Source organism: Vespula pensylvanica, chromosome 15, assembly GCF_014466175.1.
Source record: "Vespula pensylvanica isolate Volc-1 chromosome 15, ASM1446617v1, whole genome shotgun sequence".
Classification (NCBI taxonomy): Eukaryota; Metazoa; Arthropoda; class Insecta; order Hymenoptera; family Vespidae; genus Vespula; species Vespula pensylvanica.
Window position 1 is genome coordinate 4,308,709 of NC_057699.1, and position 24,116 is coordinate 4,332,824.

The 24,116-nt window shown below is 26.2% G+C and overlaps 4 protein-coding genes across 12 annotated transcripts; 3 read left to right on the top strand and 1 right to left on the bottom strand.

Moving 5' to 3' along the window:
* Positions 1 to 138: 138 nt before the first annotated feature.
* Positions 139 to 8,215, top strand: LOC122634525 (calcium/calmodulin-dependent protein kinase type 1-like). 6 transcript variants are annotated; one of them, XM_043823544.1, is made up of 9 exons: positions 139 to 1,333; positions 2,037 to 2,171; positions 3,668 to 3,739; positions 5,397 to 5,471; positions 5,560 to 5,822; positions 5,908 to 6,048; positions 6,743 to 6,869; positions 7,467 to 7,504; positions 7,611 to 8,215. In XM_043823544.1, exons 1-9 carry the CDS (start codon positions 1,224 to 1,226, stop codon positions 8,033 to 8,035), a joined length of 1,386 nt encoding a protein of 461 aa, XP_043679479.1. In that variant the 5' UTR covers positions 139 to 1,223; the 3' UTR covers positions 8,036 to 8,215. The 6 variants fall into 6 exon arrangements, 4 of the variants coding, with proteins under 4 accessions (XP_043679479.1, XP_043679480.1, XP_043679481.1 ...); XM_043823546.1 differs by having other exon boundaries at positions 145 to 1,333; positions 7,467 to 7,554; positions 7,650 to 8,042; XR_006328410.1 differs by lacking the exon at positions 7,611 to 8,215 and having other exon boundaries at positions 6,192 to 6,869; positions 7,467 to 7,489.
* A 4,849-nt stretch (positions 8,216 to 13,064) lies between these two features.
* On the bottom strand, positions 13,065 to 15,456 carry LOC122634725 (sorting nexin-9). Of its 2 annotated transcripts, none has more exons than XM_043823947.1 (5): positions 15,127 to 15,456; positions 14,777 to 14,966; positions 14,211 to 14,664; positions 13,412 to 14,107; positions 13,065 to 13,333 (listed from the first exon to the last, which is right to left on the bottom strand). In XM_043823947.1, the coding sequence occupies exons 2-5, from the start codon at positions 14,863 to 14,865 to the stop codon at positions 13,082 to 13,084; spliced, it is 1,491 nt and encodes a 496-aa protein (XP_043679882.1). In that variant the 5' UTR covers positions 14,866 to 14,966; positions 15,127 to 15,456; the 3' UTR covers positions 13,065 to 13,081. The 2 variants fall into 2 exon arrangements, with proteins under 2 accessions (XP_043679882.1, XP_043679881.1); XM_043823946.1 differs by having other exon boundaries at positions 14,211 to 14,668.
* A 145-nt stretch (positions 15,457 to 15,601) lies between these two features.
* Positions 15,602 to 19,632, top strand: LOC122634726 (ceramide synthase 6). 3 transcript variants are annotated; one of them, XM_043823949.1, is made up of 9 exons: positions 15,602 to 15,719; positions 16,101 to 16,315; positions 16,428 to 17,087; positions 17,314 to 17,431; positions 17,508 to 17,620; positions 17,696 to 18,026; positions 18,196 to 18,314; positions 18,407 to 18,551; positions 18,781 to 19,632. In XM_043823949.1, exons 3-9 carry the CDS (start codon positions 16,909 to 16,911, stop codon positions 18,901 to 18,903), a joined length of 1,128 nt encoding a protein of 375 aa, XP_043679884.1. In that variant the 5' UTR covers positions 15,602 to 15,719; positions 16,101 to 16,315; positions 16,428 to 16,908; the 3' UTR covers positions 18,904 to 19,632. The 3 variants fall into 3 exon arrangements, with proteins under 3 accessions (XP_043679884.1, XP_043679883.1, XP_043679885.1); XM_043823948.1 differs by lacking the exon at positions 15,602 to 15,719 and having other exon boundaries at positions 15,954 to 16,315; XM_043823950.1 differs by lacking the exon at positions 15,602 to 15,719 and having other exon boundaries at positions 15,954 to 17,087.
* Positions 19,633 to 21,288: 1,656 nt separating this feature from the next.
* On the top strand, positions 21,289 to 23,886 carry LOC122634724 (GPI transamidase component PIG-T). Its single transcript, XM_043823945.1, has 8 exons — positions 21,289 to 21,514; positions 21,603 to 21,780; positions 21,873 to 22,104; positions 22,178 to 22,342; positions 22,423 to 22,720; positions 22,894 to 23,046; positions 23,232 to 23,478; positions 23,586 to 23,886. The coding sequence occupies exons 1-8, from the start codon at positions 21,334 to 21,336 to the stop codon at positions 23,839 to 23,841; spliced, it is 1,710 nt and encodes a 569-aa protein (XP_043679880.1). The 5' UTR covers positions 21,289 to 21,333; the 3' UTR covers positions 23,842 to 23,886.
* Positions 23,887 to 24,116: the final 230 nt, after the last annotated feature.

The following is a 24,116-nucleotide window of genomic DNA, read 5'->3' on the forward strand; positions in this document are numbered from 1 at the left end:
CTTGTGGATTCGATGTGCGTCTAACCAAACGTTCGTACAACAAATATAGTTTTTCTTGCTTTGAGATATAAAGCAAGAATGTATGTGTGTATATATGTGTATATATGTGTATATATATATATATATACATCCAAGTATTAACACAATATAAACATTCTATTGAATATCTGATAAAAATTAAACATTCGCGCTAAAACCAAAGAGCTGGTCGCATAACACAATCCTTTTATAAGATAAGTCGATCAACTACAAAACTAGATTAGTTCATGGACTCCTCGATTAACGAAATACGTCAAACTGGGGTCAAGCTGTGGATGATAGTATGTTTTATAGAAAAGCTTATATAGTAGAGATTCTCGTTAAAGAATATTTGATGAAAAAATATTAATAATAAGGATACAAAATTAACAACATGAATCGTTCGAAGGATGACAAATATTTGTCAAGAACATCGAGACGATATAACGTTGTATTGGTATAAAGTAAGACGAGGTGTCTGATAGGGTGATGGTAAAGAGTTGAAAGGGGTGAACGAGTAGGAGAAGGAGGAGGAAGAGGAAGAGGAAGAAGAAGAAGAAGAAGAAGAAGAAGAGGAGGAGGAGGAGGATAGCAGCAGGAGAAGAAAAAGGAGGGGGAAAGGAAAAGGAGGAGGAGCTTATCTACAGTGCAGATCGCGAGGGCGCGGGGCCGCGACCCTGAGCCCGATACGCGCAATATTATCCTGGACAGCGAACCGGTAGTAGTAGTGTAGTGTGGTAAATGCAACCGAATGCGTCGGAGTATTTATCTACGAAAGTCTTATTCGTTTCGAATAAAAGTGAGATATCAGAATAGTTTAATACGGTGAGAAGAGATATCATTAATGTGGTAAAAGGTCAAGAGTTCATGATCGGTTAAACGGAAAGGAACGATGATCTGGATCTTACGAAGAGTTTGATGATAAACCATCTTACTTCGTTTCTTCTTTGATATCTCTGGAGGAAGATCTCGAATATCAAATCGTTTTTGTGTATACAAATATATAGAAAATATTTTGATTAAGGTGTGTCGAAAGAAAGTGTTAGCAAATAGTAAAAGTGTATGCGACTGTGCGACGAGTGATAGTTTTTTCCCTCCTCCCCACTCCTCCCCCCTTTACCACATCTTAGAATTATCTTTTCGCCTCTTTTTTCTATTTTGTGAAAGTGTTACTTGTGCGTAATCGTTTATCGGACGACTCAAAAATGCCGCTCTTTGGTAAGAAGGATTCTAATAAGAAAATGAAGAAAGATGGGAAAGACGATAAATCACCATCCGTCGAGGACAAATATATTTTGAAGGAATTGCTTGGAACGTGAGTCTTAGATATTGTTTTTATATGCGTAATGACACGTAATCTCTTCTTAGCTCCTATATAGATTGCGTAGAATATTTCTACCACATGGCTTGTTTCTATTTATCTTTATTTATCGGTTCAAACTGTGATTTGTTATTTATATATATATTTTTTTTATCGATTACATACATAGAAATCGCTCGATAGCGTGCAATATCCCGTTTTATAAAATTATCCATAAATTTATTAATATTGCTTAACAATATTTTTTATTAAAATACAAATTGTATTTTAGATGTTTTATATCAAATTTTATATATCTACTTTTAGACAAGTTTTCTACATATGTATGTTTCATAATTTTGATAAGATTGAAAGGATATTTCTATAAATAATTCGTTTTATTATTTGATAAAAGTTATATATAAATTATAAAAACTATCAATGTATGATAATACTTGTTGGGTTTAATTCATATTGAATTTATATGTGTGTATATATATGTGTGTGTGTATATATATATATATATATATATATATATATATATATATATATTAAGAATTTTTTATATCATTCTAGGTTATATATTAAGCTTGAAAATATTCCTTACATCTTGTATATTAAATCTTGTATATCACATTTCATATATTATGAACATACAAACAATTATATTAATATATACGTTAATATAATATATACATTATAAGCTCTTTTTATACAGGGGTGCTTTTTCTGAAGTAAGATTAGCAGAAAGTAAAGAAAAACCTGGTCAAATGTTCGCTGTCAAGATTATTGATAAAAAGGCATTGAAAGGAAAAGAAGATTCTCTAGAAAATGAAATCAAAGTATTAAGGAGGTAAGAAACAATCTATTTTGTTAATATTGATTACAATTATTTGATGTATGCACCTTCAAATGCTGACAGGTGGTTGATTAATTATCAGCTTTATGATCGCTCGATTCAACGTTAGTACTTTTTTGCATGTAGTTTATAATATATGCTTTTTATATAGAATATTCATTTCCCTGCCTGCATATCTTACCTTTTCTTTTTTTTTTCTTGTACATTATCAGGTTTTTAGAAATAATCGATATATATAGTTTGGGGATCATATTAAAATACCATTGGAATGCGACTTATTAAAAATTTGTCACGTTTTTGCAAATTATTCAGTTTTTCATTTCATTACAAGTTTATACACAAATATACACATATACACACACATTATTTTGTAGTAAATAATATATTTATTAAGATATTTTTTTATAGCTTCATGTACAGATTATTAAACTTGTAAAAATGATGATAAATCTTCTTCTATGTTGTAACATAATTATATTTGACATGATACATATTGTGACATTTAAATGAACTTTAATAATTATTAAGTATTTTTTTCTTTTTTATTATATATAAAATTCTTATTATATATAAAATATATGATATTTCATTAAAATAAAAAATGATCAAATCAATTTTTTTATTAGATTATTTATTATTAAATTATTTATTTGGTTGGCAATCTTCTTCATTATACTGGCACAGTTTGTTAACAGAATATAGAATGAATTAATAGCTTGATTTGACATAAAATTAGTAGAGCAAAATAGCTTTAATTTAGAAATAGATCAAATAGAACAAATATATATTTATCTCTTATTATTTTCATTATTGAATCTATCAATATAATTATATTTATATGTTATAGTACATTCTCTGTATATTCACAATTTATAGATAGAAAATGCAAGTTACCAATTACAATCTCACATTTTTAAGCACTACATTTTTGTGATAATACAGAGTAGTTTATTTTGATAATGATATCAATATTAATTTTAATAAAAAATAAAATAAGCAAATAGACTTTCAGAATAAATAGGTACACTTTTAAAGAAAGTCATATAGAGATGATATTTAGTTGAATTCTCAATTAGTTTTTTATTGAAATGAATAATTACAAAATTGGTGAAATAGTTCCAATTACATGAACTACCCTGTATAAATCCAAGTTGATATCTTATATGTCATCACATTATATGCTGGATCATTTGAGACTTTCTTTTCTACTAACAGTAAGTAATGTACATCATACGTGTATAACCGAAATCTATTTTGATGCAAAATATAGTTTTTTATATTTTTCAAATATATAATTTTTCTATAAAGTTTACATAAAATATAATTCTTTTCTACAATGCATTTGATTATCTGACTACATTCTGCTTGGATAAAAGGATCTCTGCACAAAGTAAACTCAAGAAAAGTCTGGAAAAAGAAAGTTTGAGCAAGCTATCAGTTATTTTCAACATACATCATGTAATTTTGTGTGATATTGTTATACTTCGTAGGTTCAGTGAAAGAGTGACACCACAGAGTGGTGATGGACTCCTCAAGTCGGATAGTAGTGGCGAAACAGGATGGTAAGTGTGGGCCCTCTATTTGGGCACCAACTGCCTATGTGACTCAATTCCTGTATCATTCAACAATATCATACATTACTATAATTCAATTTACATCTTGCTCACATAAATTTATATATATGAAAAAAAAATAAATAAATAAAAGAAAAAACTGAGCACAATTTTCTTAATTAACATATTGCACATTAAAGAATTAGAAGAAAGAAGCCAAATCTTAATTTTATATAATTACAATTATGTGCTAGTAAAATGTTTCATTGATTAGTTATAGACCTAAAAAATTGTATTTATATTTTTTTATTCTAATCACTTTGTTTTGTTTCATGTCTTTCCTTATTACTTTTCTTTTTCTTAGTTATCTAACTATTTTTTCTTTATCTTGGTCTATTTTTTATTTTATAAATTCTTTATCTAAATCTTTTTTCTTATCTCCATTTAGATTGAATTATCTCTTTTTTACTTTATTAAAAAAAAAAAAAAATATATATTTTTTTTTTATAACCTTTCCATGGTTCTCATTTATCTATTATTATGAACTTAACCTTTAAACACTTTTCCAATTTAATTACTATTATATATGTATAGATGTTATAAAATATAATTTATATTCTCAGTGTATTAAAAACAATATAATTTCCGTTATTATTAGTATTTTCTGAAATACTTTTGCAGATGTTGTAAATATTAAATATTATTATATACTTTAATGTTTTTACATAAAAGACATTAGAAGTATTAATTTATATTTGAACCAGATGGTTTAATTTATAAAATAGTTATACGTCTACTTTTTAAATTTGAAACTTCCAGGAAATTTGTGTTCAGACAACGAAAAAACTTATGTCTATATTTTATCATTGACATTATAATCATTATAATTAAAGTTTGTTTTTTTTCCATTCTTAATTAATTTCATATATAGTACATGTAATAAAGATGTAATGTTAATGTTGTGTACATAGTATTATTAGTAAAAAAGTAAGTATATGTACTTGATGAATTATATTTTAAATATTTTAAATATTTTAAATATTTTAAATATTTATAATAAAAATGTTATTTTAATATATCCATAATTGTTGTAAATGTTGTTAGTGCTTTTTCCCTTTTTATATGCTAAAATTGTTTGCTGTATTTTATGGCCTTATTTATTTTATAGGACCCTATACGTGTATATATATATGTGTGTGTATATGTGGATATATATATATACACACACGAAGTTTTCTGCTTTGCTAACATCAGTAGTTTTTGTCAAAATGCTCATATACAATTTTGGGAAAGTAATACTTACAGCTCTAATACAGCATGTGATGTGATGGACAATATTTATATCTATTTTATTAAAAATACAATATATTATAGCCAGGTCGTTATTATCAAGTATTATAGTTAGGAATTAATATATCCATTAGTATTCTATATTTTTAATTCAATAGTAAATTGCAGAAGAATTGAGATTTGCAAAAAGATTTTATTATCTTAATATACGAACTATCATAAAAATAATAAAAATATGTAGTACTCTTGAAATCTTATAATCAATATAAGAAGAAGCAAAAGAAAAACCCACTATATTTAAGAGAAATATTTAAAATGTATAAAAGATAGTTTCTAATAAGAAGGTATAAAATAAAATTAAATATGGTTGTTACAGGTTAACACATCCTAATATAGTACAGCTATTGGAGACTTATGAAGACAAGCTTAAAGTGTACTTAGTTATGGAGTTGTAAGTTATATATTAAATTTTTGAACATTGATATAATGATTAAGTTAACTATTGATAATATATTAATTATATTTATTTTGTGTTACAGGGTCACTGGCGGCGAGCTTTTCGACAGAATAGTTGAGAAAGGTTCCTATACAGAGAAAGATGCCTCAGGTTTAATAAGACAAGTCTTAGAAGCAGTTGATTACATGCATGAACAAGGTGTTGTTCACAGAGATCTTAAACCAGAGAATCTCTTATATTATAGTCCAGATGAAGATAGTAAGATTATGATTAGTGATTTTGGTTTATCAAAAATGGAAGATTCAGGAATAATGGCTACTGCTTGTGGTACACCAGGATATGTTGGTATGCAAATAAAATAATTTTTTTTTTATATATGTATATTTTTTTTTATTTTATACAAATTTACTATTAAGATAATTATTTATAGCTCCTGAAGTACTTGCTCAGAAGCCATATGGTAAAGCAGTTGATGTTTGGAGTATAGGTGTTATCTCTTATATTCTTTTATGCGGATACCCTCCATTTTATGATGAAAATGATGCCAACCTCTTTGCACAGATTTTAAAAGGTAATAAAAATGGATGTATACATATACATATTGCTTTAGACAACGAAGAAGAGACAATGTCGTCAGATATTCAGATTAATTGTAACACTTAGGACTGACAAGCACATGAAGTAATACATTAATTTGAAATTTTCATTTTTAAGGTACTATTCTAGTTTTCGTATGCAGCTTTAATACATACTAGCGTAGTAAGTAATGAAATTTCTGTGTGCGTCTGAGTCCTTGTATTTGATTGTTAATTATTATTCCTTTGGTGACAAATGCTCATTATCTGCAAATGTTTTCACAATGAACCAGAATTTTATTGATAAATTCTATTAAATTTAAAATCATGTAGCAAATACTATACAATATACGCGTGTATGATGAGAATACAATATACACGTGTGCATCTATAGTACTGTGCTTGTTCATATTATAAATATTTCATGTTAGGATGATATATCTCCAAGGGATTATTTTTTACATAGTAGCATTTTTTAATTAATGGAAATAAATTAAAAAATGAAATTATAAATAACTAGGAATCGTACGGACACTAATTATGAGGAAATCAAGATAAACAGTTTTTTATCTTTCTTCTTTTCAAACTTAACTTTTGTTTTTGTTTTCCCATACAAATTATACATTTGCTCTACTTATACTGTCACAAAATCGTCTACTCTATAGCAAGGAGCTAACCAGACTGTTATAGGTGAATTTGAATTTGATTCACCATACTGGGACGATATCAGTGATTCAGCTAAGGATTTCATACACAAGTTGATGTGCGTCAATGTTGAACAACGCTATACATGCAAACAGGCCCTAGCACATCCTTGGTAAGAATATATATCAATATATATTAATAACTTTCTGTTTAAGATACAACTTACAAAATAGAGTAAATTTTTATACTAACTAAAATAATAATAAAAAAAAAATAAATGTAACTTTTACAACAATTTTATATTTTCTATAATACAAGTTGTAATATAACTGTAGATACTATTTAAGAATATGTGAAATACATATTGACTTTATAAAGGAGAGTATTACAGGAATATTATTGATATCAAATAATATTTAATTAATATCAATTAAGTAAGTAATGAAATTCTATTCTCTGTGATAACTTATGATTAATAATTATTTAATAATAATGTCCTTAATAACTTTTTAGAATTTTAACATGCAAAAGATTTTAACATGAAAAAAAGAAAAAAATATTTTTAAATGATAATGATCTAATTATTATATTATTAAGACATCTCAGATAAAAATAATAATTAAATACCCTTTTAAATAATATTATATTTTTATTAAGTTTTTGAATCATATATAAACATACATAATTTTATTTTATATATTATATATATTTATAATACATTTATAATTTAGGTATTTCGTTTAATTTAACATATAATTCATTTTTCTAGGATTTCTGGAAACGCAGCTAGCAATAAAAATATCCATGGTACTGTATCTGAACAACTTAAAAAGAACTTTGCCAAATCGAAGTGGAAGGTTAGTATGGATGTATGATCAGCAAATTCCTGATTGTGCATATGTTTGCTCACCAGGCTCCGTAGGAAAGTCTCCCTCTTCTCTCATGGTTCCAGCAAGCGTATCATGCAACCACGGTCATACGTCAGATGCAGAGACTGGCACTCAACAGCGGCCAGCAGCAACAGGGCCCAGGATCAGGCCCTTGCAGCGGCAACCTCACGCCGTGTCCCGATCAATCGCAAACCAATCCCAGCAACCATCAGCACAGACCACTGGGACCTCCAAACAACCTCAATTGAAGGATATTCTTGAGCCATCATTGTCCACACCAAACTTGGTGGCTTTGCCAACCTCTCCCATTCCACTTACTCCTAGCTCTCCATTATACTTACGCAATAAACGCTTCAAATTATGGGGCAGTACACGCACTGCTCTCTCTACTCTTTTTCGAGTAAATGTCTCGTATCTTAGGAAGCAAAGGAAATATAAAAAAAGTTGAATCTCAATGCTAAACATTCTCTAGAAGTTAATGTCAATGAAATGTAACGCTTTGTAATCATTATTTACAAAGTGTGAAAGAGCTACATTACCTCAAGCTAAAATGCTTTATTACAATTTCCTATGACATAGTAAAATGCTGATTATGTATAATATACAAATTAATGGATTGCACGATGAATCACAGTTTTTTCAGATACTGTTTTTAGAACTTTTTCTTCATAAGTTTTTTTTTTTTTTTTTTTTTTTTTTTTTTTTTTTTTTTTTTAACTGGAATCTCTTTTTTACTCGTTTTTGTTCGATTTTTTTCTTTTTTTAATATTTTTATGTACATATTAAATGCTATTTGTGTTGTACATTATTAAATGATTTAAATGAAATTAACAAATTATCTCAAGAGATATATAAGAAGAAATTGTTTTCTATTTAAATTTTTATATAATTCAATATATTGATTTTATATCCCTAAAAAGTCTTATAATCTGTTAATGATCTGAACGGTATATATATGATTTATGAAACCTTACCAGATTGAATTGATTAATTATAAAAATCGGGTGAACAGTACAACGACAAATTTTTAATCTTTTATAAAATCTGAGATTTATAATGAACATTTATTGTTCAAAACAATTCTGTGTAATATAAATATATTAAACACGTTTCAAAAACATTGTATTTAATATTATACAAATATAAGTGCATTTTATTATTTTATTTTAATATCGCGCTATAAACGATTAATTTATAGTAAACATTATTCGTTCATGAAGTATATATAAAATCTATTGTTCTATATCAACAATATTTGACATTTCTTACAGAATTGTACTTGAACAATGATAAAACATTGACAGGATGTTCTATCTCTTTCTTACTGTATATCTTTACATGTTCTAAAAAGAATGAAACACTTTATTTTCTAATCTTGTATATTTCAAGGCAATACGCATATAATTTTTTTTATAATAATTGCTTACATGAGAAAGATTATTTTATATTATATATAAATTGTGTGTGATTGTCAAACAAACCCCGTGTGTGCACTTGACTTATTGCAAATTTGAATAGTTTGTAAAAGTGTACTTTTTTCCAATAGTTTGAAGTTTGAGAATAATTGTAGAGATGCATGTAAATCTCTTGCCAAGGTTGATCGATCGCATGCTGTGAAAAGTGCATTAAGTACATACGTTTAACGGAAGTACTTTTGAAATCGTGATAGACAAACAAATATCCTTTTAAAAAAAAATCGCTAAGATTTTTGGAAAGAATTTTTCAGATATACGTACATAGTGATTATTTTTCAAGCTTTTGCGTGCATATGTTATATTTTACGGGAAATAAGGAACAATTAAGATTGTTTACATTAATTAATAGGTATATGAAATTGTTTTTTTTTTGTTTTTCATACATGTTAAGTACATTATGTGGTGATACTAGTGTATTAGTTTAATGATACGAAAAAAATGTTATGTTAAGCAACAACAAAGACATTATCCGCGTTAAAAAAAAAGTGCACACAAATACATGCATGTATGCATATGAGATTATTCTAATAATATTTTTAATCTATCTCACACTATCTTACAAAAAAAAATATGTAAATAAAATACATATAGACACACATATGCATGCATACTTTTCAATAATTTTAAGATACAAATATAAACAACATATGTGTGTTATAATGTGAAGTTTATTAATGCTAAATGTCTGATATATACGTTATATTAAAAATTATAAAATAACTTTTCATTTTTGGAAAATTATTATGAAAAAGCATCTGAACTAAACTAAATTATCATAATAAATATTTTCATATTTGGATTTATTTATTTATCTTTACTTTGAGTATTTGGATAATATACTTTCTGATATATTTGTATGATATAATCTACATACAAAACTCTTGAAAATAATCTAATGAAAATGTATAAAATGTTACATAGCCCATGTAAATGTTGTAAAAATAACTTGTGTGTTTGTATTTGTATCTTATTAATAGATTATTTATAATTACCATATATACAATAATATCTAAGATTTCAAAATATAGATGTTTGCAATTTTATCTTCTCAAACAAATTGAAAAAATCACCTTTTTTATTTGGGATGGTTTAATTTTGCTCATGCAATCACATTTTTTCATAAATAATATCTGCAAAGTGCAATGTATGTGTGCCTCTTGTGATAATGATATTACCGTAACTTTTAAAGAACTTATTATCTGATTACAAAAAAATCAAAATTCATGTTTGAAACTATTAATCGTTTAAATAACATAAAAGAGATGCATATAAAAATTGTTGCGAAAAATACGTGTTATGTATGTGTATTTATATACATGCACATGCAGTATCAAAAAGAATGACTGAATTGAAGAGGTTATCTGCAAATAAAATACTTTGATATTAATCAAAACAAAAAATTATTGCTGTGCTATAGAATCAGGTGATGTTTCTTGTTCTGTGAAAAAAACTTCAAGTTTATAAAAAGAATAATATTTTAAACAAATATAATACAACATATGGAAGTAATAAATTCAAATTACATAACGTTTAAGAACTGTGTATTTCATTAATACCACGTGAATACAATTTTTCATTATTCTTAATGGAACTTGCCATCAATATGGCTGAGTATCGCTCTATAATAAAAACGAGCATTTTAGAAATAAATTTTTTTTCTTTATTAAGATCTATATATATAAACTATATCTATATATCACAATACGCATTATTAATATGTATAAATATGATAACTGAAAAATACAATTATAAAACTGATATCAAATTGATTACATTGCCGAGAAAATATTTTAACCTTATCATTAATTATTATATCATATATTGATATATTTTATTACAAATATTATTTGTACCCTTATTTATAAATTTAACTCTCTTCAAATACTAAAATGTTTTCTATCTTATAGAATAATAATTCAGAATAATAATATATAATATAATTGTTTCGTTGAAAAAGAAAGTTCAAATTTTAACTTGTTAACTATCATAAATGTTGAACAAAAAATAAAGATATGAACAAAATTAATGAAACATATTGTAAGATTAAATAACGTTTGAATAACTGTATATTATAAGTTATATCGAAACTAATTATTATTACATAATATACATGCAACTAATTATTAAAACATTATTAGAATGAATACTATCAAATATTAAAAATAGTGTGTTTGATTGTTTTTATTACATAATTCTGTAGAGACAATTTGCTGAAAAACGATTGATATAAATAAAGGTAAAAAAAGATAACTTTGATTGTATGATTTGCATGGTATTACATTTGTATATAAAATACTATACTGTTTATATTGATTTACATTTTTGTGATTTTAAATAAGTCAACTGAGAGTTATGTTTGTAAATAGGTTCAAAAAGTAATATTTAATCAACGCTCATTGACAAGATACTTTCATTTCTTAACTAATATATCTAGAATATATATGCATAAAATTAATAATATTTATTAATATTTATCATTATACTTATATTGTGATGAAAATACATTATAATATGTTATGTTAATATAACATATATTTTTTATTACATTCTTTATACCTACAAGAATGAAAATATTTTCATTGGCATTGACAAATAAAGATTACATACATAACTTTGTGCTTAAAAATAAACTATATTACTATTTTGTACAATTAATAGAAAATGTATAATAATTCTGCTTGATTAGAAATAAGTTGTTTTAGCTGCTATGTTTATTTATACATTTGTTGTTGTCATTATAAAATTATATAACATTACATAAACTTCAGAGATAATTTTTTTCAAATATTACTTGCTTTTATAAAGATACGCTATAAAACAAATGCAAGTAGTATATCTCTTAATTTTTTTTCCTTGATCTGGTAAAGTAATGATGTAAAAAAAGAATTGTATTCTGTAAAAAATTAATATTCTGTTTACTTTTTAAGAATATTTTAATATGAAAAAAGTACTGAATGATTCTACTATTCAATAGTAGATATACTGATAGCTTTTTTAAAATTTGAAATATAAATATTTTTATCTAAATGAATAATTGTATGAAATCGAAATAAATTTACTTAAATGTCAATTAACGGTATTTATTCCAATAATTAGTTGCTAACTAAACAGATTCATTGTGTGTGAATTGTTGAATTTATATTTATTTCAATCACAGAGATAAATTATTTAGCAACCATTTAAAAATATCTATGAAATATTTCAAATATATTCACATATATATTGTATTGTACAAAGTACTTTTTAGTAATATTCTACATACTTTTACAATAGCATTTTCTTAAAACTTATGAATTTTTATATAATACAAATTCTATATTCATTGCTGCGAGATGCAAATATAGAGGTGAAAGGAAAAAAGATTTGTAAATGTTATATATATAATCACATTTTCAAATACCTGATATTTAGACATAATCATTATTATTAGTCTTTGATACGAAAAATTGAATTAAGAGGTGAATATTAATAATCGTTACAACATAATTCAAAATAATATAATTTTACTTATCATTGTATTTTTTAAAATTAGTTTTTTTTTTTGTGAATTTAAATTAACTTAGATACGCAATATATTATCAAGATAAAAATGTTACTGTAATTGATATTACTTTTTTAAATATGCATTCTATATATAGAAAAATATGTTAATACAAATATATTTGATGAAACTGAATCTCTCTTTTTTCTCAAATATTATTTGAGAAATAGTATTATTAAATTAATTATATTTTTAAAATATAAATATACATATCGCACGTATTTGTATTGCAAATAATTTTTTTGATTATTATGACATACGTGATACTAATATTTGGCCCCTCTATATTTTTCTAGTAAAATCTCTGAAACATTCTGATCAACATTGTATTGAGAAAATGTGATTAAATTTCTGTAAGTGCATAAATAATCGAATATAATGAATTTATAAACAAGCGTCGTGATCATGTATCAAAATCGTTAAGTTGTGCCTGGGAAAGGTACATAATATTAGCATAGTCATATTTTCAGTACCTGCTTCAGTCTACATATGCATTTAATGCTTCCTCTAATTTATTTACAATCTTTTTATAAAAGGAAATTTGTTCTTGCAAATGCGTTTTCATAGCTTTATTAATGTGTATATCGCGTTCAGACTGAAAATGTGTCTCTTCCGCCATTAATGCACGTGCTATTATATCCGTTCGATGAGACATTTCACGCAATTGCTGCGTTTCCATTTTATGTTCTGCAACTAATTTTTCACAATCCTTCCTTTTTTGTACCGCACTCTAACAAAATATCACAAATGATAATTAATAATTTATCTAAAAACATTAGATCTAAATTAAGTTTGAAAGAAATCATACCTTATGTATACTGATAACATCAGGAAAATTACTGATAATTCCTCTATAAATATGAAATTTATCAGCAAGTGGCTCCCAGTCAAATTTTGGCTGTTCCTTATAGAGACGACCAATATCATTGTATGCTTCACCTGTTGCTTTTAATGCATAAGTCAATCTCATATGATCGCTATCGTCTCCTTCTAAAGCATGTCCTAACGAGGAGAAAGATTGACCTATTTTCTGAAATTCTCTTTTATAAAGTACTTGATGCTTTTTGGCTTGATCAACAGCCATGGCCATGAAATTTTTGACAACAGGATCTAAACCATTTATATATCTACTAAATGCATCTATTTGAATTTCTACTTTGATCGCATCTAACGGTGTATCGATACATTGGATAGCATTAAAATAATTCACTCCTAATAATTCATCCTTTTCAGCTAGTCGTTTTCCTGCTTTCCACCTCTTCTCATCAGTACAAATCATAAAATGATCCCATACTCGACTTCGTGATAACACGGGATGACGGCAAACATAATCAACAAACTCTTGTAATTGTGTACGACGATGTTCTATAAATTGTTCGTCATAACGTCCTGATAATTGTTTATCAGGTAAGGGTGGAACCGGTATGAAACAATATTTTTCTTCTAAACGTTCGTGTAACCAATCAAAATGTTTATATCTTCTTGAAACTTGAATATTATTAAACTGTAATAAAAAATTTGTTAAATCAACGTTACAAAAGTTTGATGAATTAAAATAAGATTAGTTAAAAAAATATATAAAAAATACGAATGCAACTAGAACATACCGTAGGTGTTAACTGATATACAATGAAGCTCTTAAGACCTTTAAGTTTTGATTCTTTCTTAGGAGATGTAACAACACAACTATACGAGTCTCCCGTTGGTATCCACGCACAACGTCCATCTTCAGTTTCTTTGATAAGAAGCTTTTCACTTTCTGGTACACTTGCTACTCTTGTTCCTAATAAAAAACTATCTTCACCCGATTTAATCAGAGTAGAAAACTTATTATTCTTCTTTGGTACATTAGATATAGGTCTTTCAGGTATCACAGAATGTATAGTATGAATTGAGATAGAATTTCCACTGTCAGTGCTATTGGACTGGAGTGCTATATGCATAGATTGTTGTTGCTGTTGATTTGTAACAGGAACGTATGCTTGCGTTTGACCAACTTCTGAATCATCGTCCCAATCATCATCCCAGTAATCTCCCGAACTTTGTTGCGACATTGTCATACTACCTAGTGAATAATAATATTAAATACTACAGATAAAATCTTTGCAAACTACAATAATTTAAGAACATTCCACAACAGTTATATATAAATTGCATCTTTATTTTATCATACTTGACACAGGAGCAGACGACTCGATCACTTGTACATATGCAGCTGGGAAAAGACCAGACTTTCCACCTTGATTGAATCCTTCGCACCATCCATCACCAACATTGTCTCTCATGACAGTTAAAATCTCTCCTGCGACAATAGACAACTCAGCTGTTCCTGACTCACCAGTAAAGTCATATAATGCTCTTACCTAGGAAAAAAAGTATACGGATTTTATAATATCTACTCTATATTGTAACAAATATTTATAATTATCATAAATAAGTATGACTCATAAAAAAGAGAACACAAGTTGATTGAACTTTTGACAATGGTTTAATTAATTTTATGATACTGATTTATTAACATACCTGGTGACCTTCCATTATAAATCTATCTTGAAATTTTAATTACGTCGATATGCAATACGAAATATTATTTCAATTTGTCTGATAACGTCCGGTCACATACCTATACCTCTGTACTGAGTCGTGCAACTGACATTTGCGCGTTTCTCGTAACTTGTATATTGTACCTTTAACGACATAAATGTATGTACATTGAAAATGACTGTACCAGTGTGAGCTATAAATCGTTGTCAATGAATCGAGATATATTCATTTTTCAAAAATAATACTTGTTGAAACATTAGAAATTAAAATAATGTTGTTTATTTGACAATACAGATAATAAAATAATAACTTCCTAATAGAAATTCTAAATCGCATACTGTCACATATCAAGTAGAGGTTAGGTGTAAGACAAAGGATCCCAAAAATCCTTACGACGGCACTGTGAACCATTGATACACGGAACCACCTTTTTTATTACGATCACATTACTTTTGTCCTAGAGTGTACAATTGTAGAATTATTACCAGATCTGAGTATGTTCTAAAATAGTTCGATTTCATAGATACATATACACATCTTTTAATATTAATTGATTTGTGATCTTATTGTATGTAAGTAGACGCAAAGAGATTATAAATTTTAATTAACATCTAACGGTTTTTTGTTAAACAATTACATTTTCAAATATAGAAACAATAAATTCTTCACAAGAATAAAAAAAAAAAAAAAAGAAAAAAGAAAATGTATTTTTCATGTATGATAATAACAAAAAATAATATGTAACGTTATTGTCTTGAAAAAATTTCTCTCTGGTTTGATCTGGATTGATTTTTTTTGTCGTACAATCAAAAAAATCAGTATCTACGATCTTTTGACATTCGGATTTATTCATACCGTTAGATTCGTCTTGAAAAGCTCTATCGCATGCTACGAATAAAGACAATAAGAAAATATTATTCGAAAAAATTAAATATTGTTTTTACATGTTCAAGGTGTTCTATCGCGAAGGAAAGCAATTTGTAACAATAAAAGGAATTAAGGCAGTATTCTGAACGTTACTGCCTTCTTCCGTTGTACGCTACTGCAAAAGATCTCGTTATACGATTCTTCTAACAAGTGTAAACAAGGCAAACAGATTTATTAAAGAATTTTATTTTAAAACTAATTTTCCCGAAGGTACTACCTTTAGGGATCGCTCGCCAATTTTGTAAGTTTTCTTATCGTAAGCATAAATCTTGAAAATGACACATATGCGTGTAATTTGATGAATTCTTTGTGATAAGAAAAGTCGGATTTCGAATTCAATTTTATTTCACTAGATATCATCGTTGTGGATGCATCGTGAACATTGTTTCTTCGCAAACAAGAAAAGAAACGAGGAAAAGAAAAGATAACGGTTTATCAGTATTTTTTTTATATAGTTCTCGATCCAAAAACTTCTTTTACCGATTATTAACGGATTGGAACGGATTTCCAAGTTTGTCATTTAACATGATTTATTATTTGTATATATGAAAAATTAAACTGGTCTCAACGATAAGTTTTTTTATTTTTCATTGGAGTAACAATAGTATAGCTAACAAAAATATATTCACGGGTTCTGATTCTTTTAATGAATATTCATTATATATTTTCGTGGTGGCGTGATACACACTGAAGACAGATAAAGTTGTTTGCAGTGCGGTCAAGTGAAAAAACCAATATAAGAAAGGATTATTAGATAATTTTTTAATAGAATAATTTATCGAATCTACGATATATCGAATACTAAAAATAAATTAATTCTGAAAATAATTGATAATGAACACATTAATGAATATATCGTCGACATTTTGGTCACCGGACATATGGCTACCGCCCAATATAACATGGGACGATATAAAACCGAATTCAGAAAACAAATATGCCGATTATCATCATTTAATTTTTCCTTTACCAATGGCCTTAATTCTGCTGATAATGAGATATACTCTTGAGAGGTAAGGATTTTAATTATCATATCTTCATTTTAATTATCTTTATATCTATTAATTGATTCCATTAGAAAATGATTCGATATGAATTATATATGACAATAAACATTAAACAATGCCACGATTTTTATTTATCGTTTCATAGTTTATATAAAATGTCAGCGATCGTTCGGTTCTTAGTCTTATTAATTATATTCCTTTTTACTAATACTTTTATATCTATTTTGTACAGGTATTGCTTTGCACCTTTTGGCAAATCGCTTGGCATAAAAAATACAAGGTCAAAAAAAGCACCTACAAATGAAATTTTGGAAAAAGCTTATAGTAGTAAAAAAATAAAACACAAACAGGTACTTTTTTTCATCCAGATCAGATCTTAAAAAACTAAATTGTATGTTTATATTAATAACTAATTGTATTTTTAAGATAATAGCTTTAGCTAAGCAATTAGATTGTTCGGAACGACAAATAGAAAGGTGGCTTAGACTCAGACGTTCTCAGGACAAGCCTTCTACATTAACAAAGTTCTGCGAAAACAAGTAAGATATGTAATTTATATACGTTATAAGTTTATATTTAAATAATATTTATATAATAACATGTTTTAATTTTAGTTGGAGGTGTTCATATTATACATACTCATTCTTTTATGGCCTTATTATTTTATGGAATAAACCGTGGCTATGGGACATAAATCAATGTTATTACAACTATCCATATCATTCAGTAACTAATGATGTGTGGTGGTATTATATGATATCTATGGCATTTTACTGGTCATTGAGTTTTTCACAATTCTTTGATGTAAAAAGAAAAGATTTTTGGCAAATGTTTATTCATCATATAGTGACTATTGTTTTATTATGTTTTTCATGGGTTGCTAATTTAACAAGGATTGGTTCATTAGTCTTGTTAGTTCATGATTCTGCTGATATATTCTTAGAAGTAAGTGTAATATATTCTTTGAATATCTTTATTGTTTTTGTTATTTCATTACTTTTAATAAACATTTTATTGTGTATATTATGATTATAAATATATGTTAATAATTAGATAATTGGTATGGTCATATTTTTTATTAGGTACGAGACACAATATATTTTATTTTTTGCAGGTGGCAAAAATGGCAAAATACGCTAATTATCAAAAATTCTGCGATTTTATATTTGTTATTTTCACAATATTATGGATTTCCACACGTGTTGGTATTTTTCCATTTTGGATAATTTATAGGTAACTTCAAAAAATTTTTTATGGTTTTCTTTAAATTATTGTATAATAATGAAGCTGATATTTCAAATTTAAAAATATTTATTTTCTTTTAGTACATTGATTGAAGCACCTAAAATAGTGCCGATGTTTCCAGCATATTATGTGTTTAATACATTATTGTGTCTCCTACTTTTGCTTCATTCAATTTGGACTTACGTTATTATTAAGATAGCATACAATGCCTTCTATGCTGGTCAGGTACATATCCATAAATTTAACTACACCACTAAATTTTTTAGATTACAGCATTCTCTACATTGTGATTGATAATGTTAACAATAAATCAAGTTTTAAATTACAGAATTTGTGTAACTGTACACGCATACGATATTTATTACATTAACTTAAAACTTTGGATTTACAGAGAAAATTACAATGAATGACAATGATACAACTTGATTTTGTATTTATTAAAAAAATGTTACAGATGGAAGGTGATATACGAAGTAATAGCAGTGAAGATGTTTCAGATGCCTCTGAGAATAATGCATCTGTTAGTGATACAACGAACTACGTCAACAAACGAAGTCCAAGACAAAAGACACAATAACAAAAAAGATCAACTAGATAAAAGTCCTAACATATATAATGTTAAAGATTAAAAAAAAAAAAGAAAAAAAGAAAAAAAAATTAGCCTGGCGCTAAATTATCATTTTTCAAACTTATTCAAATTATAAAGTTATGATTGTATCATTATAACAAATCAAATCATAACTTTATTGGAAATATCATAAAAAGATTCTAGACTTAACAACTACGATATTTGTTGCTATAAATATTTTTTAAAGCAATTTCATGTTTATCTCTATAAAATAAGAGAAAGTGATTCACTATAAATGCAAAATCCAAATTTCATTTTTAATATATTACCAATATTGTAAAAAAATGAAAATCTTTAGTCATATTTCACTTTCATATTTCACGTTATACCATTTATTTATAATTATTTTATTTAAAAATTTAGGTACCTGTATGTATTATCTTTTAAAACAACTTTAAGTCTTTAATTAAACAAAGAATGGACCAAAGCTTTAGATTTTTATGCCGGAAGGTAACCCTTTTTAAACTTGTGATTCGTAATATTAAAATATTTTTATATATTCATTTTGTATATTCTGGAAATATATATAAGTTTAACTATAAAGTAGAATGGAAGAGACTCGTGCAAAGAAAAAGTATTTCCACAAATAGCATTTACTTCACAAAGTTTTATGTGAATCTCTTTGATTAAATGTTAAATGGTAGTATTAATTAGTGAATAAAATCAAGTTGAAAATTATTAAGTGTAAGTTATTTTGCTGATCAAGATATTAAATGCAATTCAATGAATATATCTATTAAAAAAATAATAGTGTGCAACAGTAGTTTCTAACAATAGTAATTTAATAACGTTATTTTGTATAAACAATCACATCTTTTATATAGTTAATGCACGTTTATATTAAAATATGTACATTTTCAACTATTTAAGTATATAAGGTGAACTATGTAAAGTGATTAAAAATGGGTTGCTCACAAATTTTAATTCTTTTTTCCAGCATAATTTCTTGAGTTGGCTGATTATGAGGCATATGTGTCATTTTATTAAAATCTTAAACAGAATTGTTTATATTATACAAATTAGTATACATAATCTCGTATATAAAATCCTAAAGAGTACAAAAAAAGAGAGTACATCAAATATGTTATACCATAAAATCAATCAATTATTATTACGAACGACTGAATGTAGTTAGCGGACAATTGAACGAATTATGAAAAAGAATCAAATCGTATGTTTCCGTGCGAAGCACATTTTTTAGAAATATAACATTTTGAAACTAACTTTGACGACACATGCAATTAAAAAAGCATCGTAACAGGTCGGTTTCGAGACAGAAACACGAACATCTTGCAACTTTAATACTTGGCCTAAGTTTTATATATTTAATTATACAACTTTCTAATTTTTCGAGTTGAAGATCAAGCTTGGTTAAGATCGCTACAACCCATTCTCGAATCTTACATTTCTACATAAAATAAAGATTTTCACGAATACAACAAATATATAGAAGATGAAGAATTATCTGCATAAAAAATTATGATTAATATTTATTAAAATTAATCAAAATTATTTTAAGCAAATATACAATACAATTTTATATAAAAAAAAAGTAACAAGAAAATTCAAAAAAGCCGCCTAAATAGAAATCAACATGGAGTACTAGACAACTTGAACAATACTTATTTGATCAGAACAATTATAGAAATTATAAAAATTATAAAATATATGTATAATGTCACTAAGATCCAAAAGAAATAATTAATTACAAACTATTGATATACAACAAAAGAATAATAAATAATATTTTCTCACAATGCAACGTATTGAGTTTTTTTATTTTATATAATTTGGACTTGTCTAGACGATATAAAAATATCAAATTTCAAATGAAATTTTTGAAAAGATAGTTACGCAAAAACTAATAATATTTTATAGATCTATCACGTTTAATCCCCTCTAATCTTTGATATCAGTTTTATCAAAATTGTTAAATAATTAACAATTACGGCCACTTCGACCGATCTCGATTGATTTTAATCAATGATTCACTCAATCAGCAGTGTAGCAAACAATGAAACTTTTGTCTTTTTAATCTATATTTTCGTAATATCAATAATCATTTAAAAATGTTATATATAGTATAGAATAGACAAAAATATTAATTAAAATAGGCTAAAGGAATACGTATATATGTCGCCTATTGACTCTACCACGAAGTGCGATATTACTTTAAATATAAGATTTTATTCATATATGTAATATTATATATGTGATATTAGTATACTCTAAGCGACTTTTGCAGATAACTATAAACAAAAAGTCTTAAAAAAAAATAATTCAGTTTTAAAAACACATAGAAACTTTTGATTCATCTAGGGAATTTTGAGCCAACCTGTATGTCGTCCATTTATTTAAAACTGTCAATGACAGAAAAATATGAAGTCGTCAAAAGTATACTTATTAATCAGTATTAATGTTTTATTCATTATAAATAGCGTTCATACGCATGTTGATTCCTTCGATGAAGAATTGTTCTTAAAACCTTTACCAAGCAGTCATGTTTATGCTTATTTTCAATTTACAACAATATGGAAATCCTCGAATACACCAAAGTCATGTATGTAAAGTTTTTAATAATTTTTCATAATTTGTATATTTTATACAAATGTGTGTGATTTTATAGAAATACGTAAAATGTATTTCAGTTCATCACTCACATTTATTTCCAAGAGGATTAGGTGAAATTATAGGACGTCATAAAATAGATGAATTCCATATAACTTTGACCCAAGGTTTATGGAATTATCAAAACTGGGGATATCCTTTTTATGATGCTGGATCTGGAGCTGAGATATATGCTTGGTTTAATAGAGATGTCTCTAAGTAAATAGAATAATTTAGTTATTATAAGATTTATTTTGGCTGATAAGATGTTATAATTAATTTATAAAATCGTATTTTTTTCTGTTGCATAGTATCGATCAAGAATGGAAGGGATTCACTAATGCATTGTCAGGTTTACTTTGTGTTTCTTTAAATTTTATTGATTCGGCCAATAGTATATCGCCAAAATTTACTTTTCATCCTCGTGGTGTTGTTAAACAAACTCCAAATTCTACTTATTTGCGCTATTCTTCTTTACCACGAGAAATAGTTTGCACAGAAAATATAACACCATTTAAAAAATTATTACCATGTGATTCCAAGGTATGGTTTAAAATATATATGTAGTAGATATACTTAGTAACAAAACTATTACTGAATGATTTTATTTTTATAGAAAGGTCTAGCAACTTTATTAAATTCTGCATACATTCATAATACAAATTATCATTCTCTTGGTATACATTTCCGCTCTATATGTGGTAATATAGCTTGTACAGATACATTTTTAGAATTGCAACAGACGGTTTCATTAATATATGATAATGTAGTAGATACACAGGTGAGTTAACATAAATATAAAGATTTTAAGAGAAGATCAATTGTTACTATTTAGATTAGTAGTTATATTCGTTATTATAGGATTGGTCTATAAGAAAATTTTTTGGAATGGGAATTAAGGGATCATGTCCTCTTACAACAATAAGTAACATATATGTTGATATATCAAGTAATAAAACGCATCATGTTTATAAAATAATTCCTACACCCACGGTCAAACTTAAAAGCCTACGTGGAGGACAACAGAATAATATTGCTATATATGATATTAAATCGCATTCTATTGAAGGGATGTTTAATATTGCAGTTAAACATAGTACAACAAAGACTGCAATTGTTAATTATCCTTCTATTCTTTATGCAAATAGATATATTATAGGTATGTTCTTGTCCTACTCATGATTATTACAATGATTTATAATAGTTAATATTATATAGATAAGCATTATTTATAAAAAATTTTAAAGATTTTTTATTTAGAAATGTAAATTTTTATTATAATCTTTATTATGTGTCATAGAGTAAAGCTTATATTCATTCTACATTTCATAGGATCTGGTCAACAAGAAGGTAGTTTAGTAACAAAGATATACAATAATCACTGGCAGGCACTTAATATTGTACTATTAGAAAACATTCCATGGTATTTATCGGTCTACTTGCACACAATTAAAATCACCTGTAATGAGGAAAATGTTATTCCATGTAAGACAATTTATAGCTGCTTTTATTTAATAATAATATTATTAAATTTTTTATCATTATTTTCATATGCAATACAATTACTAAATACATTTTACTTTGACTTTTTTATTTTTGTTTTAAAATATATATAATTAAAAATAATCTTGTTTAGATTATAATATTTGTAATTATAAAAAAAATTACAGTAGTACTTCATTACATGCCAGGAAAAGAAAGAATAAATCCATATTATTTAGAATTAATTTTACGCCTACCACCTCATTCAGTTACAAAGTTTTCTATAGAAATAGAATATTCATTTTTAAAATGGCAAGAATATCCACCTGATGCAAATCATGGATTTTATATGGGTCCAGCAATTATCACAGCACTACTACCAATTGCACGAAATTATACTGCTTTACCTCTTGATGGAAGTACTATAACATCAAGGTACATATATTTAATCATATTTCTGTATAATTCTCTCTCTTAATGAAATCATATATTATATATAACAAAATGTATTATTATTATGATTGAACAAATGCTTTTTTCAGCTTTAATGCCTCACGAGATGGTTATCTGGTGCAATTGAGAACAGAATCTTTACTTATCAGTCTTCCTACTCCTGATTTTAGTATGCCATATAATGTGATCTGTTTATCATGCACAGCAGTTGCTCTAGCATTTGGTCCACTTCATAATATATGCACAAAACGATTAGTATTGAAACATATTGAAAAAGATTGGAAAGAGAAAATATTTTCTCTTTTTAAAAAAAAGATTTTTGGATTAAAAAAAAAACAGGAATAAAAATCATATTATTTGTTTTTATATGTACAAAATATATATTTAATGAAAATAAATAAAATATTGATAATTTGTTAAGCAGTCTTTATAATATAAAAATATTTATTGTAAAGTGTTATTTTTAATGAATAATTCTAAAGAGATTGCCTTTCATTTTTTTACTAACATTTATTTATAATTTGTTTAATTTTAAGATTATCGTTGCTCATTAAAACTTCATAAATAATGTATCCTTCATGCAAATAATCGCACAAAATTTATGCAATAAAATTGCAACT

Bases quoted from the DNA above. Each gene is read 5' to 3' on its own strand.
- LOC122634525 (XM_043823544.1), top strand. From the start codon at position 1,224: ATGCCGCTCTTTGGTAAGAAGGATTCTAATAAGAAAATGAAGAAAGAT. The intron at 2,172-3,667 runs GTAAGAAACAAT...TATACTTCGTAG, and splicing joins GAAATCAAAGTATTAAGGAG to GTTCAGTGAAAGAGTGACAC. The intron at 3,740-5,396 runs GTAAGTGTGGGC...TGGTTGTTACAG, and splicing joins AGTAGTGGCGAAACAGGATG to GTTAACACATCCTAATATAG.
- LOC122634725 (XM_043823946.1), bottom strand. The intron at 14,669-14,776 runs GTATGATAAAAT...ATTATTCACTAG, and splicing joins GTCGTCTGCTCCTGTGTCAA to GTAGTATGACAATGTCGCAA. The intron at 13,334-13,411 runs GTATGATTTCTT...ATATTTTGTTAG, and splicing joins ATGTTATCAGTATACATAAG to AGTGCGGTACAAAAAAGGAA.
- LOC122634726 (XM_043823949.1), top strand. From the start codon at position 16,909: ATGAACACATTAATGAATATATCGTCGACATTTTGGTCACCGGACATA. The intron at 17,432-17,507 runs GTACTTTTTTTC...TGTATTTTTAAG, and splicing joins AAAAAATAAAACACAAACAG to ATAATAGCTTTAGCTAAGCA. The intron at 17,621-17,695 runs GTAAGATATGTA...TTTTAATTTTAG, and splicing joins ACAAAGTTCTGCGAAAACAA to TTGGAGGTGTTCATATTATA.
- LOC122634724 (XM_043823945.1), top strand. From the start codon at position 21,334: ATGAAGTCGTCAAAAGTATACTTATTAATCAGTATTAATGTTTTATTC. The intron at 22,343-22,422 runs GTGAGTTAACAT...TCGTTATTATAG, and splicing joins ATAATGTAGTAGATACACAG to GATTGGTCTATAAGAAAATT. The intron at 23,479-23,585 runs GTACATATATTT...TGCTTTTTTCAG, and splicing joins GGAAGTACTATAACATCAAG to CTTTAATGCCTCACGAGATG.